An 18,426-nucleotide genomic window follows, 5' to 3' on the forward strand; every position below is an offset into this window, starting at 1 on the left:
AAAGATTTTGCCGAGGTAATTCAGACTCTTGCATTTTAAGGAGCTTTGGGTTTGGGAACTTCTGAAAATTGGGTTTGGGAACCTCAAGACTGCCTCGTATAACTGAGCGTGACCGGGAACGCGCGCTCAGAGGCAGAGCCCGGACGTGCTGGGGCGTGTCGGCACCGAGCTGCCTCCACGGGCGGCTGCGGCTGCCAGCGCGGACCCCCTCCCAGCAGGCCCTCCCGTCACCCCCCACGCCTGGGCACGATCCAAGGCCTGCAGATCCAGTAGCAGTGGGTTAGGAAGGGATCAGCTACTTGGCTTTTGAAAAAATTTAAAGTGACTTTAGAACGGGGAACGTCGGAAGGGAGATTGTAGTAGCATTTGTGCGCATCTCTGAGTAACTGACGGGAACGACTTACTTTTTCATTGTACTTGTGAGCTGGCAGAGCAGCTGGGTAGAGTCCTTTTTAACCAAAATTATTTTTAAAAATATTTATTTAGCCCTGACTAGTATGGCTCAGTGGGTTGGGTGTCATTCCACAAACCGAGAGGGTACGGTTCGTTCCTGGTCAGGGCACGTGCCGGGGTTGCGGGCCAGGTCCCCGGTTGGGGGCATGTGAGAGGCAGCCGATGGACGTTTCTCTTGCACGTCAATGTTTCTCTTTCTCCCTCCCTTCCTCTCTCTCTAAAAAAAATAAATAGAATTTTAAGAAAAAGAAAAAAAGAAAGGTTTTGCCCTGACCAGCCCCTGGCAAGTCACGTCTCAGCCCTGGGCATTGCCTGCCTGATAAGACTGCTTGTCTAGCTTGGGCCACGGGTCTCCCCAGAGGGCCTTCCTCACACTGTGACTCTGGGAGGAGCCTTGGGCCGCACAGAAGCGGCTTGGTCTCTGAAGGGGACGGAGGCTGAGTTCAGCCATGCTGGCAGTGCCTGCATGACCGACCCCCCAGTAAATACCCTGCACCCCAAAGCCCAGGGGAGCCTCCCGGTCGGCAGTGCTCAGTGCGTGCCGCCACACGCGTGGCTGAGAGAAACGAGCGTGACTCCACAGGAGGCTCAAGCCTGGTCCCCCTGGACGCTGCCCTACACCCCCACCCCCATTCGCTGGCCCATTTCCGCCTGTATCTGTTCACTGTCCTAAACCACAACCGTGAGCGCAAAGGCTTTGCTGAGCCGTGTGAGTCCTGGGGAACCACCGCCCCTTCGGGTCATCGTGGGGACTCCGGAGCTGCAGGTCTTTGTACGGGGGGGTGGGGGGGGGAGATTTTCTTTATTTTTATTGAGAGGAGAAAGGAGGGAGAAAGAGAAGGAGAGAAACATCTCCTCGCGCACACCACATCTGGGGACCGGGCCTGCCACCCAGGCATGTGCCCTGGCCGGGAATCGAACCCATGACCTTTTGGTTGTGGGATGACATCCAGCCCACTGAGCCACACCCGTCAGGGCTGAATGTCATTTTGTCAGAGGTTGGGGTTGGGCAAGGACTGAGCTCACGTGTGCAGAAGACAGGAAAAGGGAGGGGCAGCATCGGTGGGGGTCAGTCCGTCTGTGGGGCTCGGGAAGGCGGTTCATTTCAGAGGAACGGTCTGGTGTTTGATGGTGTTTGTTGGCCCAGGAGGAGGTTCTGCCATCACTCAGGAGTGTGTCCTTTGTCCCCTCTGGGGGCTGAGCACGCTGCTTCCACAGGGAGCTTGTGCTTCCTCCCGGCCTTCTCAAAGGTTTACTCCCCTGGACCAGGGCCGGAGGGCTGGGCCTTTGCTTCCGTTCGGTTCATTTTTGTTGTGTGGTAAAGGCAAAGATCTTGGTGAAGAGGAATAGGTTGAATTATTTTCCAGCATAGAAGTTACTGTTTTCAGATAAAGACGAAATGAAAAAGCTCAGATCTGAAGACTGTACCAACCTCTTTGCAGTTAGACACTCTAAACCTCACCTTTGATTTTATCAGGCACGTTAACCTCAAAAAACAGCAGTGTCCCCATTTAGGAGGACAGAGAAAATGCTTATTAGAACAGGCTAAAAATAATGAAACAGACCTATATTTGTGTGCTTTGAATGGGAACCTTGAAGGCAGCCTTAAAACCCTGTGGGGTCTCTGGTAATAAAGTTTATTGTATTGTTGAACGTGGTGTGAAGAAGCCACCTTAGATCCCGCCTCCGAAGACTCGATTTCAGGTGGTTTAAAGGACTTCGTTCAGGCGTGCTCGAACACCCCATAATTCCCTAGGCCTGCAGTGCGTTTTGATTTTGGGTACTGAGGTCAGTGTAATGGGCAGTGGTTGTGTGTGGGCGCCAGGACTGACTGCAGAAAGCACTGTGGGGCAGCCTCTTTGATCATATCAGTATCTGAATTATTTGTTTCATCTTTTTGAACCACGGCAAGGATTAAAGAGGCACCAGGAAAAAATGCAGACCGGAGCTTACAGTGAAAAGAAGGTGGTTTCCACGCCTAGGGAGGGGAGGCCGAGGGAGGTGGGGGGAGGGGCTTGGCGAGGAAGGGGCAGCCCAGTCCTGGGAGGAAGGCCCTGGGATGCTCAGCTGTCCTGTCCCCCCGGGTGGGGGAGGGGGCTCTCAGCAGGAGGGGGCCCCCTGGTCGGTGGGGGTGTCCAGGGCGGCAGCGCTGTTCCGAACTGGAGCCCCGTTTCCCCCGCCCGTGGCTTTACCTCCTCCATTTCCCGGGGCGCACTGTGAGGGGTGCAGGGGCACTTCTGGGGGCAGAGGTCTCAAACGTCATTGTCAAGGACAGCGTCCCCAGTTTTCTCTCACCTGCCTTCCCAGACTCTGCAGGCAATTGTGAGGCTCTACACATTTGGATTTTAACTTGACTCTTCTTTACACATGCTTTTGTTTAAAATTATATGTGTAAATATTCATTTTCTTATATTTACATTGGCCAGAAAATGTTGCATTGAAAGATGTGTGTAGTCTGCCTTATTAACCAAGGACCAAAGCAGGACCTTGTTAACCAGTCTGGTGCCAGCATGTGGTATGTCCCCGAGTCTGTCTTGTTGATCTTTTTAAAAAGAAAGGAAGTACTGCTAGAATATCACATATTAATATTTTTACTGTAAAAATCTTACTGTTTTGTGAAGTGGACAGACTCATTGGGAAGGTAAGAATCCCAGGCTATTGAATATTCTTCTCATCCTACCTTCCATGTAAGTTCATGATGGGATGATATATTGGTAGCATATTTTCAGTTTTGAAATATCCACTTTTTTTTATAGGGCAGGGGTTAGGAGAAAGTTCTAAAGGCACACTTGTGCTGAACTTGGCTTCTGGGTTTAGTAATACATTTCCAACACACCGGCTATCATAGTCGGAATGGTGGTCCGAGGGGCCCGGGAAAGCCGCTGCTTCGGGCTGGCACGCGCTTCTGAGGCCTCCATGAGATGCGCGGTCCCGGGACTTGCACTTGGGAACAGTTGTACTTCGTGCTCCCCTTTCCTTGGCCGGGAGAATTCGCGTCACCCTTCTTTAGCAACTGGCATCACCTGTTGAATCTAACTTCATTTTTCCTGTGCCTTGCTAAGCGCTCTGCATTTCCTGCCTCCGCGCACGGGGCAGAGGAGGGACCTGTGGCAACTCCAGAGCCCGTAGCTGTGAGTGGGGGTCGTTACGGGCCAGAGCTTTCTCTGTCATCGAGCTCTTGCTCAGGTGCCGCGCCTGTCAGCCTCCGTGAGACAGGCCTCTGCCGTGGAATTTCCAGCCTTATTCCGTTCTCGGCTCAGGGATCATACTGGACTCACTCTTTTCAATGTTTATTTCTGTGATTTCGGTGGAGTTTTAGCTCCCAGTGCCAGGTGTTCCTTCTGTGTCCCAGCTCTTGTCACAGTCGCTGGGCCCCACTTTCATCAGCCCCCCCAAACCCCTGCGCTGCAGCCGCGGCCTCAGGGGCGCCAGTGTCTCTAATCACCAAACACGAGGTGCTTATCGTTACTAGGTATGCGCTTGGCACCTCCTTCTTCTGGAAAGGGCTTCTTGGCTTTGTTTCTAAGCCCCCACTCTCGGTTTGCCCTCTGACCTGCTGGCGCAGCTTCTGAATTCCCTCCGGTAGTCCCTCCTCAGCGCTCCTGTCTCCAAGCGTTGCCAGGGGCTTTGCTCAGTTTTCCAGCCCCCTTCAGTTGGGAAAGTGGCTTGAATGGGGAGCAGACACGATGCTAGGAGGCGTGGAGGGGTGGGTGGATCCAGGCTTGCTGTCTCTAACCCAGCCGTCCCAGGCTCGGACCCGGTACAGAGCCCTGTGGACCAAGGAGTCAAGTTTGAAAGACTACGAGGACAGAAGGCACCCAGGAGCCTGGGAACGGGTGGGCTCTCGGTCAGACAAGCCTGCCGGGGAGGGTGACTGCAGCCTGACCCTGGGGACACTGGGGCTGCGAGGGGGCATGGAAGCACCCGCCCCCAGCTGGGGTTGTGGTGATCCTCCTGCTGGAAGGAGTCTCACTGGGAGTTTCTTTTCAAGGAAAGCTTTTTGATGTTAGGCACAGTGTATCAGATCTAAACGTAAAAGCATTTAAGTGTTGAAGAAATTATTTAGTGTGGATTTTCTATATTGATTTTGAACATCTGCTTTAATAAATTCTGTTTTACTTTACATCTTTAAATACTCAATTGAATTGTAAAATAATATTCAGAAAAATATTTTAACCATGTTTCTTTCATCTGGGAGATTCACAGTTAGTGCACACGTTTGGGGAAGTATGCGGTGATTAAGGTGTTCGGGAGCGCTTAGGAGTCAGGCACAGACTTCCCGCCTGGCCCCCGGGGGACAGTCTTACTGTTAGGTTTGCCGGGAGACCTGGGCGTCCGTCAGGTGTTGGGTTTCCCGGAATCACCCGGCCGGCCTCCCACCCGCTGTCCGAGTGCCCGGCCCATCTGGCCGTTGCTGCATACCCACGCACTGTGTCAGCCACCGCTGGGGGGACAAGGACGTGGCTTCCTCCGCCTGCCCACTCCGTTCCTAGCCAGTTGGTCCCAGGGGTGCTGGCGAGCCGCTGGCGTTCCCTGCGGGCGTCCCTGAGCCCGGGGCGCTGCTCTGCTGTGTGCTTTTGGCCGGGGCTGTCCTGGAGGCCCTCCTCCTTCCGTGAGGGGCCTCAGCGCCCACCCCCACATCCATTTCAGTGTTGCTGCTGCTCTATCTGCGACTGGATCGAGGTCGGTGATGGGCCTTCGTTGTGATATTTCAAGTCCGGTGTTGTGTTTTTCAAACCTAAAAAAATGGAAGGATCTAGCAATCTTAGAAATATCCCAAAATACCAGAAAGTTACTGTAATATTTTATTAGAAATAAAAAGAGCAGTTCCCCATTGGCTCCAAGAGAGGCTCTCTTTAACATTTGTTTTAGGGGTTGAGTCCATTAGATCCACGGAAAAGGTTATTTCCAGTTGTTTCCAGGTCTCCCTCCTTCATCAGGTAAAGGAGCAGACCACAGTGTTGTCCAGCGGGCGGCTGACGCGGGCTGGGGCCAGTGTTCTTTTGTCACCTTTCCAATTCTGTGTAAGTGATTTTAGTGTATCTCTGTGTGTCTGTGTTTAAACACATACAAGAAGGTTAGGATACACTGAACATTTTTAACTTTCGATTTAAAATATATTTATATTAGTGGCACTCTATGAATTTGGGTTTATAAAGAATAAATATGTTTAAGTAGGCAAGAATAACTTTGTACACTTGTATTCTTTATATTTTGCCATTCCTCATTTCTTTAGGATTTTTTAAGTCTCTAAACATTGTTTACCAGTTACTTTTAAGGCCTCTATTAATTAGATAGCTTAGAAATTAGTTAAAAGGTGATATTAAAGACTTGTTGAATATTATCAGAACTATTAAAAATTTTACAGTGATACTTCAAATAGAGTACATGTAGGTTTACAGAATTTGTCATATTACCTGGAATTTAAACTGTAGTCGTTTTTATAAAGACATTAGTTGAATGGATACAGGTGACGTGTGAGTCCCGTGTGCATAGACTTCAGCTTCTGGGGTTTGGGTCGGGTGTCCACGGCCCTCCGCGGGAGGGTCAGGCCTCAGTGATACACACGGCAGACCCATCTGCCAGGACGGCACGGGTGACGGGTGAGCTGTGGTCTGCTGGTGGCCGGTCCCTGCGCCTCTGCTCCTTGGTGTAGTCACAGGCAGCAGCCTGTGCGGTCGTGCTGTTCCCTCGCTTGCCGGGGACAAACCCGTTGGCATTTTACAGAAATGGGTGATCACGAGGGAATTGGCCAACAAAGAGGAAATGCAGACTTGAGACAAAGAGCGGTAACACTAGAGGTGAAATTGGCTGCGATTCGAAGATCTGAACATGGCAATTGCGTAACAGGATGGGGGCGCCCTGGGCCTGCGGGCAGGAGCGGAGCGGCAGGCCTGTGGGTGGACTTCGGTCAGACGGTTCATGTGCTCCTGGAGGTCGGGCGTCACAGGAGGTCACAAGTGTGCAGTGAGGCAGAAACTTAAAGGACACTGGGCGGATAACGTCGCAGGGCCCTGCGTGTAGAGTTGCAGCAAACAATAGCTGACTGGAGGTCGGAATGACTCCTGCTGCCGATCCAGACGTTCTAGATGGGCAGCCAGGGGAGCTGAGTGAAGGAGAGCTGATGGATGCGAATGAAGAAGACAGCCGTGAGAGGAAAGATGGTGTCTCTGAGGAAGGGGCGCAGCGAACAGGTTCCCAGGAGAACTCTCCGAAAAACTCCGCCACCTTGCAGGTACAAAGGATGAAACGCTGGAAGCCGGCCCGGACGTAGGAGGGAGCCTGACAACTTGCCAGGGTGTTGGAGCGCCGCGCACTCTGTGCCCTCAGTTCCGCGGGGAGGTGGGGAGAAGGCAAGCGCCGCTCAGAGCCCTCCCCGGAGGTCCCTTCAGGTTCCCGCCCTCCTGTGCCCAGTGAGAGCCACCTGTCCCTGCGTCACCGCCGCCGACGGGCCGTCCCAGCTCGCATGGTGTGAACCGATGAGCATGCGTGCTCTGGTCAGATCTGTAATCGGGTCGGCCCCTCTCTCTCCAGGCGGTGGCAGCTGGGCAGCGCCAGCGGGAGCCAGAGGGTCCGCTTTCCAGTTGGCCGGCACGTGGCGCGGGAGGCTGCGGCAGAGGCCCTGGGAGCTCCGCTCGCGGCGGGGGCGCGCAGTGTGGCGGCTGGGGGCCGCGGAGGAGCCGCCCAGAGAACGGCGGGAGCCTGGGGCGCCTCTTCCTCCGTCCTTCTCAGGGCACCTTCTGCTGTCCAGCTGGGCACGGGAGAAGCCTGGCCCAGATGCCAGGGGAAGGACGCCGACTTTGCCCCCGGAAAGGAGGCAGGGCCCTGGGCTCCGGCGGTGGGCGCGCCTCCCGCGGCGGTGTCAGAGCGGGCGCGCTCAGCCACCCCACGCCCGCTGCCCCGGCTGCTGAAGCTCAGGGTATTCGGGTTACAGTTTTAATGAGAAAATAGGCCCAAATCTTATGTGAAAGAACAAAAAATTAGGGAGAAGAAAACTTATGCCAGTCTACTTTGCTTAAGGATTTACTTTAGTAGTATTACCAAATTGTGTTAAAAAAACAAAGCTCTTCAAAGCTGTCTGAATTTAAAAGGTAGCCGTGTTAGCCTGCACTCCGGTGTCTGCATGCGGGTCTGGCGAGCGTCGCGTGTTACTGCAGGGCAGCGTGTGCCCAGCGCGGTGAGCGCACCCTCTCGGTGGGCGCCCACGGGGCGCAGGAAACACGTTCGTGACCGGCCTCGCGCTCTCCCTCCGTTGTGTGCGCCGTTTCTTGGGGGTTTCTATCAGACTGGGGTGGGGGAAGCCTCGGAGCCAGCTCCCGGGCCTGTCAGCACCTCGTTCCCACCCAGCGTGGCTCGGGACTGGCCTGCTTCTTCCAAGAGAAGGAAAACTTTGGCACCAAGAGCCCTTGAAATGTTTCCTCTGCTGACTAAAGGGAGCCCCGGGGCTCTGGACCGCTCAGCAGCCCCCACTGCCTCGGCGTCTCATTCCATCGCAGGGGCCCTCGGGCGTGTGCTGTGCGGAGTGGGAGCCGTTGCCCCTCCCAGGCAGCCAAGGGTTGCATTTGGGGCGCACCTCTAGGACCTTCCTAGCTACCCGGCAGAAGCGTTTTTATTGACTGGTGCTAGAAGCTTTGTGCTTGACTTCTGTATGTCTTTTATTTTTAAATTTTATTTTCCCAGAAGTTCCTTTTCATTGTATTTTACAGAAGTATTTATTGGCCTGGGACAGGTTGGAAATTAAAACAAACTGGCCCTTCACCACAGACGGCTTGAGGAACAGGAGGTCTAAGCCATGTGCAACCAGTTGATTCAGTTTTTAAAGTCTTTTAGTTTCCTTCTCTTTGAAACTTTGTTGAAAAAGATACTCTACTGTGCAGAAGTAGCAGGTCCCTGGGTTTGGTTAATCTGGGAAAGTTAGAAAGGGCGCAGCTGGCTACAGGCTGTAGAAGTGTTGCAATGACGACAAAGCCCCGAGAAGGCCGCCTCTGTGCGTGGGGGGAAGGGCTGCTTCCCTTAGCGAGGGGCCTGGCAGCCCCCGTTGTATGACTTCAGCCGCCGGTCAGAAATGAACACAGAACCTCGGAAACAGCGCCGAGAAGTCTGTTCCTTGTTTGCAGGCAGAGTAGTCAGCGCGGCGGGACCTGTCATCCCGTGTGGAGACCGTCCCTCGGACTGGCCGGGCCGTGGCGTTGGGACCGCCGCAGGTGGCGCTGGTGCCCGGGCTCAGAACCCTCAAGGCCAGCACAGACGCCAGGAAAGCCACCCATGGGAGTCACATACAGAACCATCTAGAAGAGCCAAGGAAGGCTTGGTGGGGGAGGTGGGGCCGGCTTGCGGACTTGGAGCCTGGACAGGCGCTTGACAAGCAGAGGAGAGCACCGAGCTAGTTGCATCTCGGCACGCTCCCTCCTCTTAGCACCGGGCAGGGGTTCGTCTTTCAAGCTGCCGCGGCCCACTTTTGAAGACTCGGGGTTTCCCCACTGACGTGGGGCCGCCGAAGCCCATCCAATGGTGCTGCGCCGTTGGCCTCGCTCCTCCGTTGCCACACGCGGCATTCGGAGTGATGAGCTTCGCGGGTGGCGGGCGACTCAGCTCTGACCGCCCCAGAGACGCAGGAGGCTGGGCTCCAGTTCGCCCTCCTCGTGCTCTGACTGCGGAGCAGGGGAGCTGCTGGGGCCGCCCGAGGGGCCGCTGGCTCTGTCTGGTGACCCCGGAGCCGAGCTCAGTCCATGAATTCTCACAGTTGCTCTCAGAGGCTTACAGACGTCCTCGTATGTAATCGTGGGGGTGCTTCCTCCCCAGCCCTGTTGTGCTTCTGTTTTTGCTTGTGGCATCTGCTAAGAGTTCCAGAACATGTCCCACGTGGGGGGTGGTGGCAGTGGCCATCCCTGACTCCTTCCCAGCCCTAGGACGGGGCAGGGTGCGCGGTGGGCAGGGCTCTTCCCACCAGTATTTAATTTTACTGTCGATGTAAGAAAATTCATGGCTGTTTCTGTTTTGCTAAGAATTTTTTAAATCACGAGTTGTTGGTAAAGTTGACCAGATGCCTTTTCTACATACATTGAGATAACTATGGTTCTTCGCCTCTAAAAATGTGCCTTATATTGACTGCTTTTTCAATTTTTAAAAAAATCCTCACTCGAGGATATGTTTACTGATTTTAGAGCAAAAAGGAGAGAGAGAAACGCGAATCCGTTGTCTCCTATGTGTGTGGAGAGAGAGAGAGAGAGAGAGAGAGAGAGAGAGAGAGGAGAAGGGGGGGCAGGGGAGGGCTGGGGAGGGGAACGTCAGCCTGAGGGAGAAGCATCGATTGATTGGTGTGTGCCCTGAGCCGGGACGGAGCCTGCAGCCTTTTGGTTACTGGACGATGCTCCAGCCCACTGAGCCACCTGGCCAGGGCTGCATTGATTTCCTTAAAAAAAATGAAAACTTTTAAAAAGCAGTTTCAGGTTCACCACAGAATTTGTGGGGAAGGTACAGAGACTTCCCGTGCCCCCAGGGCCCCGACACGTGCACAGCCCCCCATTATCCCCGCCGGAGAGGGACCGTCAGTCACCGACCTGTGGAGGCCACGCAGAGGCCCAGCTCACATTAGGGTCACCCCCGCGGCGAGGTCGCACGGATGTGTGCTCCTTCATCACAGGGTCATAGCAGGGTTTTCACTGCCCCGACAGCCCTCCGACCCCCGTCCACTCATCCCGCCGCAGCACCCCGACCCCGCCTCCAGCCCCTGCAGGCACTGGGGTTTGTACTGTCTCTGGTTTTGCCTTTTCTAGAACGTCCTACAGCTGCAGTCACACAGTGCGCACTGTTTTCAGGGCGGCCTCTTGTACTTAGTAACAAGCGGGTAAGGTTCTTCTGTGTCTCTTCGTGGCTCAACAGCTCGTTTCTTTTTAGTGCTGGGTAGGGTCCCGCTGCCTGGATGGGCCCGTTTCTGTGTCCACTGCCTCCTGAAGGACGTCTCGATGCTCACAAGTTCGGTGATGATGAGGAAGGCTGCTTTAAATATTCGCTGCTTTTTGAATGTTTAACCACTTCTGCATTTCTTGAATAAACTTCTTGATCACAGTATATTTTCCTTTCTAAGTATTGCTAGTCAAGTGCACTAATGTTCTGCATAGGTTTCTGCACCTGTGTTTATGAGGAAGCTCGGTTCTCGCCCTTTCTCCCAGGGTCCTCCTTGGTTTTGCGTCACTGTGTTGCTGGTCTCATGAACCAGGCTGGGAATGTCCCCTCTTCTCTGGAAGAACTTCTGTAAGGGTAATATTATTTGTTCCTTAAATTGTTGACAGTATTCAAGCATTTCTTCGTGGGAGGAATTTTAATTCCAACTATTTTTAGTAGAATAGGCGTATTTAGAGTTTATAGTTCTTGTTTCCATTTTGGTAAGGTGCGTTTTGCAAGGAATTGTGCATGCATCTAAATTTCAAATGTATTGGCGTAAAGTTGTTCCTGACCTCCTATTAATATTTTAATATCCTATTGCCTTTTATTAATTATCAATATTGTCTTACCTGCTCTTTCCCCCCAGATATTGCTAGTTTTGCCCCCTTTCACTTGGTCTGTCATATAATGTCAGTTGCGTAACTTCATTTTGTTCAGCTTTTAAATTGTACTGTTAGATGTTAATTACTTAAGATAATTGATTTCCAGTCTCCATTTCTGAAATATGCATTTAAAGTGTAGATTTTAATCTAAACACGAGTCTGTCCGCGTCCCGTTCTGATATTTTCGTGGCCTCGTGCACTTCAGAACTCTCTGAGCTCCGTTTTGGGTCACAGGTTACTTGAGGTGTGTCGCTTAATCCCCAGACAGTTGGGGGTTTTCGGGTTATCTTTCTTTCCGTCGTTCAGCATGATGCCGGACACAGAACGCGCTCTGAGTGGTTTTGTCCCGACGCTTACTGAGGCTTGCCCTCTCACGCAGCGTGCGCGGTGAGGGGACCCTTCCCTTGTGGAGGCGAGCTGCCCCCGGGGTGGCGTTTGCTGTGTGGGTCAGGCCCAGGCTGCTGCCGTGCGGCGCAGGTCTCCTGCCGGGCACAGGGTCGGCTCTGCTGAGCTCCCCCCGGGCTGGGGCCCAGGACTGGGGTGTCTGAAGGGGCCCCCGCAGAGTGGGAGCCCAGTTCTCCACCCACCCTCTCGCCGCAGTCCTGGGCCCTCACACTCTGCTGACTTCTGCCTCGTGAGGCTTTTTCTTGGATCTCCAGGCCCTGAAGACACAGAACTGGCACATGCCTTTGGGGAGAGGCCGCCACCTCCGTCACCCGGTGCGGTGCTTGCCCTAGTGTCCCGGACCGCAGAGGGACCGCAGACGTGTCCGGTGCGTTGTGATCTGCTTGGCTGGCTCCCTGGGGGGCGTCAGTCTCGCCCCAGCGTTCCCCGCGCCCTCCCGTGGAAGTCCTGTGGTTTCTCTTGCTGGGCTTTGTTTCGTTTCTGGCTGTGGTGTGTCCGGCTGTCCTGCGAGGTGACCGACTCCACAGGAGGACCTTGTTTCCTCTGTAGTTTCTACTCACTAAAGCCCGCTGTGCTTACGTAATGACTGCTCACGGCACTGCTTTGTGGGAAGAGGAACTTGTTTCTCATGTAAAAGTTTTCAAAACAGTAGGCAGTGAAATTAACATTGGGTTTCCGTGTGAGATTTTCCCACACATTTAAAGGCTGTGAATAAAAGGGGGGTAAGTCACATTGTTTATAGATAACACAGTGGGTTTTGAGAGCTGGAATAGGACCCTGGCCTTCCCACAGTCTGTGTGATGAATGTCATGCTGCCGTGAATCAGGCTCTGCTCCGCGTTCGGGGGGACGCCGCGACAGGCATGCCGGGGTAGGCCCCAGTTCCCCTCGAGCAGGAGAGAGACTGTAAAACAGTGCTGTCAGTATATTGTTCATGCGTCTCATTTCAGTCAGTAGAGCTCAACTGTCGTACAGTGAAAACTGTTCTTTTCTCTTACAGAATATGACAGGTACCTAGCATCCAGCGGAGGAATGGCAGCCGCTTACCTGGACCCAAACTTGAACCACACACCCAATTCCAGCACCAGGACGCACCTGGGCACCGGCGTGGAGCGCTCCCCGGGCGCCATGGAGCGGGTGCTAAAAGTCTTTCATTACTTCGAAAGCAACAGCGAGCCGACCACCTGGGCCAGTATTATCCGGCACGGAGACGCGACCGATGTCAGGGTAAGCACCGCTTCCTGGAGACAGAGTCGCACGTGCCGGCCAGATGCGAAGGGCACGCGCGATAAAGGCAGTGATGGTTCTCATTCCCATGTTACAGAGATGCTGACTTTTTCTTCATAATATTCATTTTGCTAATGTGTGACTGGCCAGAGTTTAGATTGTTGTAAAATTTCTTTGGAAACTAATAACTGAATCATACATTATTTATGTAATGCCATTGACATTTTTTTCTCCTGGTTTTTAATTTAAAAAAAAACTAAAGAAAAAAATATATATATATTTTTGCTTTTCTCTCTTTCTTCCTTCCTTCCTTCCTTCCTTCTTTTTCCAGTCCTCTGGTTTTCTTCAAAGGATACAGAGAAACAAAGCAATTAAAACAGCCTCTAATACTTGTGAAAGAAGAATGTTATTTTCTGGAAAGTGAGACTTTGAAGGTCTTTGCAAAACTCCCCATAGGGTTGTTTCTTAAATGTCATCAAGTGCCTTGTGTGTGTCAGACTCTTGGCGAGGCTCTGGACCGAGGACGCCCTGCTCGCACGGTGTGTGTGCGCGTGTCAGGGAGGGAGGGACAGCCGTGGCCTGCTCTGCAGGGCTGTGCGGGGGGCGCCTCTGCAGGTGTCCCGGTGACCAGGAGGCCCGGGGCGCTCCCCGGGTGTGGGAGCTGGCTGGGAATGAAGGGCTCTCTCTGGGTGGTGAGTGCGAGTTGGAGAGAAAGGACTTCGGGAGCCGCACGTCCCAGACCAGGCTCCCGAGAGTGAGCGGGGAGGTAGCCTGGGGCTCTCAGAAACCTGAGTTCAGCACCTAAGGTTTCAGAAGTGTTTACTTTGAGCGAATGTTAACAGAACGCTTCCTCCTTCCTGCCCCTCTGCTTCGTCCACATTTATCATTAAGGAGGACAAGTGTCTTTCTCCATAGGAGCTCCTGTAAGGCTGTCCCCCCCCACCCCTCACCCCCCCGCCACACACACACATCTGTAGCCCGTTCTCAGGTGCCAGTGCTGCCGGGAGCCACTGGAGGAGGTGACACAGTTCCGCGGACCCGTGGCAGTGACTAGGCACAGTGTGCTCGGTCCGTGGAGTTTGCTAAAGGTGAACGCACGCGGCTGGATGAGCGTTAGTCATCGCTGCTGAGCCAGGGGCGGGTGTGACGGTGCAGCGGTGGGCAGCGACATTCCGATCCACCGAAGCTCAGCTCTGATCAGGGTGGGCACAGGCGCCGACAGCGGGGCTTCTGTGAGCTGGTGGGGGCGATGAGTGCTGTGAGCGGAGCTCTCCGGTGCCGAGAAGGACCCGCCCAGGGGCTGTGTCTCCGTCAGTCCTGGTCTCTGACCGTGCTGGCTGGTAGGGGCCTCACGGGGCTGTGGGGGTCCCACACGTACACTGTTCTCTCCGAGAGCGCGCTGATTGTTAGGGCCCTGAACGATTTTGGTGCCAGGTAGGGCTCTAGAAGTCTTAGAGAGTTCAGCCTTTACATTTAATTCAGCTCCTGCCCTGGCCGGTGGCCTGGTTGCTTGGAGCATTGCCTGTGCACCAGGAGGCTGCGGGTTCGAGTCCCAGTCAGAGCACGTGCCTAGGAGGTGGGTGTGAGTCTCGTTGGGAGCGTGAGAGGGAGGCCGCTGACGGGTGTTTCTTCCGCATCGCTGTCCCTCTCTCCCCCGACCCCTTCTTCCCCTTTCTCTCTAAAATCAACCAACATGTCCTTGGGGGAGGATTTAAATAAAAGGTACGTCTGTGTGTTGCTGCTTTCAGTTTTTTGGTGGAGAGTCAAAGTTGTGGCCTCGTTGACTCGTGTGGTGCTATGGCCCGGCAGCGCCAGGGGACGCAGACCCACTCTTGAAATCCTGGGGGGCTTCCAGCAATGTGATCGGGGAAATGGCCGAAGTTCCGTAAACTCCAGAACCCGGAACCTGCTTCTCCCAAATCAGCACCACAGTTGTAACTGAGCCCCCCGATCGATGCTGTCTCTCTGCAGAGGGGCTCCGGTGTGTGCCCCACGAGCTCAGAGGACACGGAGGGGCAGGGCAGCCAGAGAAGGCGGGGTGCTCCCAGAGCGCTGATGGCAGGCGCAGGTCTGAGGAGAGGCTTGCGCGCTGCACTTGCTCTGGGCCTGGGTGTGGCCGCAGAGAAGAGCGCACGGAGACCCCGAGGACCTGCAGACGACAGGCGTGACCCATAGGCCTGGCGGGAGGGCTGGCTGCACGGCTGGTGTGGAGCCGGGATGACCCGCGCTGCGGTGGGGGCGCCTGGTGTTGTGTGCACTTGGCAGGGGACAGACAGAGCTGAGGTGGCGGACAAAGGCACCTTTGTTGGGATTGAAGGAGGCGCCAGCTCCCGTCCTGTGCAGCTCAGAGGTCTGGGTGTTGGCGGCAGAAGCTGTAGGAGTCACCTGTGAGAGAACTACTAGAAAAAGATGTCCCTTCCTCTCAGCAGACCCCACACCCCAGAGCTCGGGCTGGATTTCAGCTCCCCTGCCCCCTTGGCGGGGTGCCATCCCATCATTCCCGGTGGCCCTGTCACAGGTTCCTGGCCTTAAAGCCAAAGCCAGAGGGACATTTTATGCTGAGCTCAGTTCTCCTATCTTTCCTGTCCTCGTGAGACTTCTTCGTAAAGCGCTCTTTGCCTCTTCCCGCCGGGCCCTGTGTTCAGGTGTTCGCCCCGGCGCTTCCCCCCCACTCGGTCTGTCCCTCCCTGCCACACTGCTGTGCTCCACGGGAAGCTCGTCCCGGGCCTGCAGGGCCAGCAGCACGGCATAGGTGGGCGTGCAGGGTCCTCGCGGTTTCTGTGTGTGCACAGGTTTCCGTCTTTTCCTGTGGAAGAGTTGGGGACACCCTTAACTGTGTCATCAGCACGTTATGCTGTAACAGAGAAACACCAGTGTGTGCAGGAACTTGTAGTGTGTGTCTCACATTTTAAGTTATGTGGTAACTTCAGTTCATTATAAATTTTTAAAAACCGGTGGTGATTTTCTTAGTAGACAGTTTCATGTTATTATCCACATCATTTAAAAAACTATTAATGGTATGAGAGATTCAGAAGATCTCGGGGACTATGAGGAACACACCCTCACACAAGGGCCGCAGACTGTCATCATGTTCCCATGTGAATTGTCCTGTGCGCCTCTTCCCAAGTTCACAGGCACGTGACCGCCACAGCTGTGCAGGTGCCTGGCTTCCCACAGCCCCAGCAGAAACCTCGCTTTCTCTAGGAAGCCTCCCCTCCTCTGGCCCCAGGGGCCACAGATGCGTATGTTAGAAGCATCACATCTGGGGGCTGTTTCTGATGCCACCCATCAGCTTTTTGGGCGCAGCTAGAGCGGTCAGGCCCGGCCTCAGATAACTCTTCCAGTGTCTTCAGTACCATTAGAAACCTGGTCTTACATGTATGTTCCTAAATGCATGATTTTAAAACCTGATCTTAGTTACAGCCTGGTCTCCTTGGTTCAGAAAGTGTCACCCCCTCCTTGGATCTGGGGGGTGTGCTTTGGCAGGTGTGGGGACGGGGTGGGGGTGCTGTGTGCCTGCTCTGTGTTTCCATGCCTTGTTTATCAGTAAAGAAAAAGGAAGAGCCTCTTTGTTTTAAAATTTCCTTATTCATAAAAATACTATGCAAGAAAAAAAGATTCTTAGGTGAAATTAAGTAATTTATTAACTTGAAACTCTTTTACCAAAGGTTTCTGATAATTAATGAGAAGCAACGACCACTGCAGTGACTTGCAGCACGGTTTTCGTTTATAACAGTCGTTTTTGTGGGGCTGTGTTTCTAGGGCATCATTCAGAAGATAGTGGACAGTCACAAGGTGAAGCACGTGGCCTGCTACGGGTGTCGGCTCAGCCACCAGCGGTCAGAGGAGGTTCACTGGCTGCACCTGGATATGGGCGTGTCCAGCGTGAGGGAGAAGTATGAGCTCGTGCACCCGCCGGAGGAGTGGAAGTAAGACCTCACCCTGCTTCGTGCCGCCCACGCGGGCCCTGTTTCCCGTCCTCAGCCACGCCCAGGAGGGTGCCTGTCTTTGCTTGCCTCTCACACTGCTGCCCTTGCCACTCCTGCGTGAAGTCGGCCGGTGCTGCTCGCCGGAGTGCGGGCCCCACTCCCGTGTCGTCTGACCCTGGGGCACCGCTGCCTTCGGCCGCCTGAGCCAGCCCACCGCCTTCCGCTGGGACGGCCTTCCGCTGGCCGCGCCTCCTTGGCTGTGCCGCTTTGTGGCGAAACCGCTCTTAACGCTTGTGCGCTTGTGATCCATAAAATGTGCATTTCACTCTGTTCTCCCCAAACGTTAGAGGGTACAGACTGGTTCACAGATGAAAATGGAGGCGCAGGTCCACTTTAGCTGCACTCACAGGCGCGTGTGCCCCAGCTTTGACTTGTCTCCGGCCGTCTGCGTAGCGCAGGTTTTTAAAGTCCGCACGCCCCTGTCCGTGGGACTAAGGTGGCCTTAGAGTGCTGAGGGCGTCACCAGACGTGTCAGACGCATGAGGGCTGCGTGCGTCCTGGCAGGAGGGGGTGAAGAGCAGCGTGACCAGAGACACAATGGGTTCCGACGTGGGTCTTCAGGGTTGTGAGACTCAGTGTGGGTCACTGTACATATTTCAGAGGACAGGGAATTCACAGTGTCCCTAACGAAGAGGAGGCTGTTAAAAATAACCAAGCAGAAGTTCTAGAAATCATTGGGTAAATAGAACAGCAGACTGGACCAAGTTAAAACGTTAGTAAACAGAAACGTGGATCTGAGAAAATCTGTCCGAAGCGTAGCGCAGAGAGCTGACGGGTGGAAAGCACAGAAGCAGGCCCCGGTGACGGGGGGGTGAGGGGGTCCGTCCTCTCCTGGCAGGGACTCTGGAAGGAGAGGATCAGGAGGAGGAGCAGATTGTCCAGAGTAAATGGCAGAGGGTTTTCCAGACTCCATGAATGACAGGAGTTCTCAAATACAGGATTAATTTAAAATCCCGAACAGGGTTAGTAAAATAAAGCAACACTTTGGCAGATTATAGTAAAATAGTGTTGTATAAAAGAAAAAGAGATGATGTTGAAAGGAACCAGAGAAAAATTTAGACCTCTTCACAGCGACAGTAGATGCCAGGACAGCTAGACCTTCGGGGAGCGGGGGGCGGAGGCGAGAGAGTGCCTGGGAACCGCACTTGCTGTCCTGTGAAATCCCCTCTGGAGCTGGGGGGCTCGTGTTCTCCTGGGGCAGCTTGCCATGAAACACACATGGAGGGCTTCCACCAGGAAGGAGTGCCAGCCGCTTGGCTGGTAGGTCTAGATAAGCATGGTCTCTAAAAAAGCAGCGATGGGAACTGATCTTCCTCTCATGCGGAAGGAGAAAACCGCCAGACACACGCAGAGCAGAGGCAGTCAGACCGAAGCTCTCAGTGAGACGCGAGAAGGAAGGGCCAGCGTGCCAGCGGTGCGCGGTCAGGTTGCCAGTGGGTGACGGGAAACGGGCCGAGCTGTCTGCTCTTCGTAGAGCCTCAAAGACTGTGATGCGCGGACACTTTCCTTTGGCTTACGAAAGAGCCATGTTCCACCTGAAGAGCCACACCTGTGTACATGTGTGTGTATCTTAACATGGGTTCTGTGTGATGGCTCTGCACACCTATTTCATAAACCACACTGGTCTTGTATTTGCACTGCAGCGTGAGGCGCTCTCTCCAGTGGCATCAGGCTCTGTCCCACTTCTTTTAAGTGGATGAGTCAGAGCGTCCCGCTACCCGCCACCCGGAGGCGTGGCAGGGGTGTTGCTCTTGCTAATAGCCTGTGAGGAAAGTTTGAAGTCCGAAAAGCATTCTAAGGGACAGA

The 18,426-nt window shown here is 54.1% G+C and overlaps 1 protein-coding gene across 6 annotated transcripts in view; it reads left to right on the forward strand.

The window, feature by feature from the left end:
- Nucleotides 1-12,403: 12,403 nt before the first annotated feature.
- PTK2 (protein tyrosine kinase 2) overlaps nt 12,404-18,426 on the forward strand; it is a 92,740-nt gene continuing 86,717 nt past the window's right edge. For 3 of the 6 annotated variants that reach the window (XM_090283314.1, XM_090283315.1, XM_090283316.1), the window contains exons 1-2: nt 12,414-12,631; nt 16,394-16,560. In XM_090283314.1, the coding sequence (XP_090139440.1) occupies nt 12,437-12,631; nt 16,394-16,560 (362 nt within the window). In that variant the 5' untranslated portion in view covers nt 12,414-12,436. Of the gene's footprint in view, nt 12,632-16,393; nt 16,561-18,426 lie in introns of all 6 variants that reach the window. The other 3 variants (XM_090283319.1, XM_090283320.1, XM_090283318.1) reach the window with 2 other exon arrangements.

The sequence above is a fragment of the Furipterus horrens genome, unplaced genomic scaffold (assembly GCF_987537825.1).
Source record: "Furipterus horrens unplaced genomic scaffold, mFurHor1.1.pri manual_scaffold_7, whole genome shotgun sequence".
Taxonomy (NCBI): Eukaryota; Metazoa; Chordata; class Mammalia; order Chiroptera; family Furipteridae; genus Furipterus; species Furipterus horrens.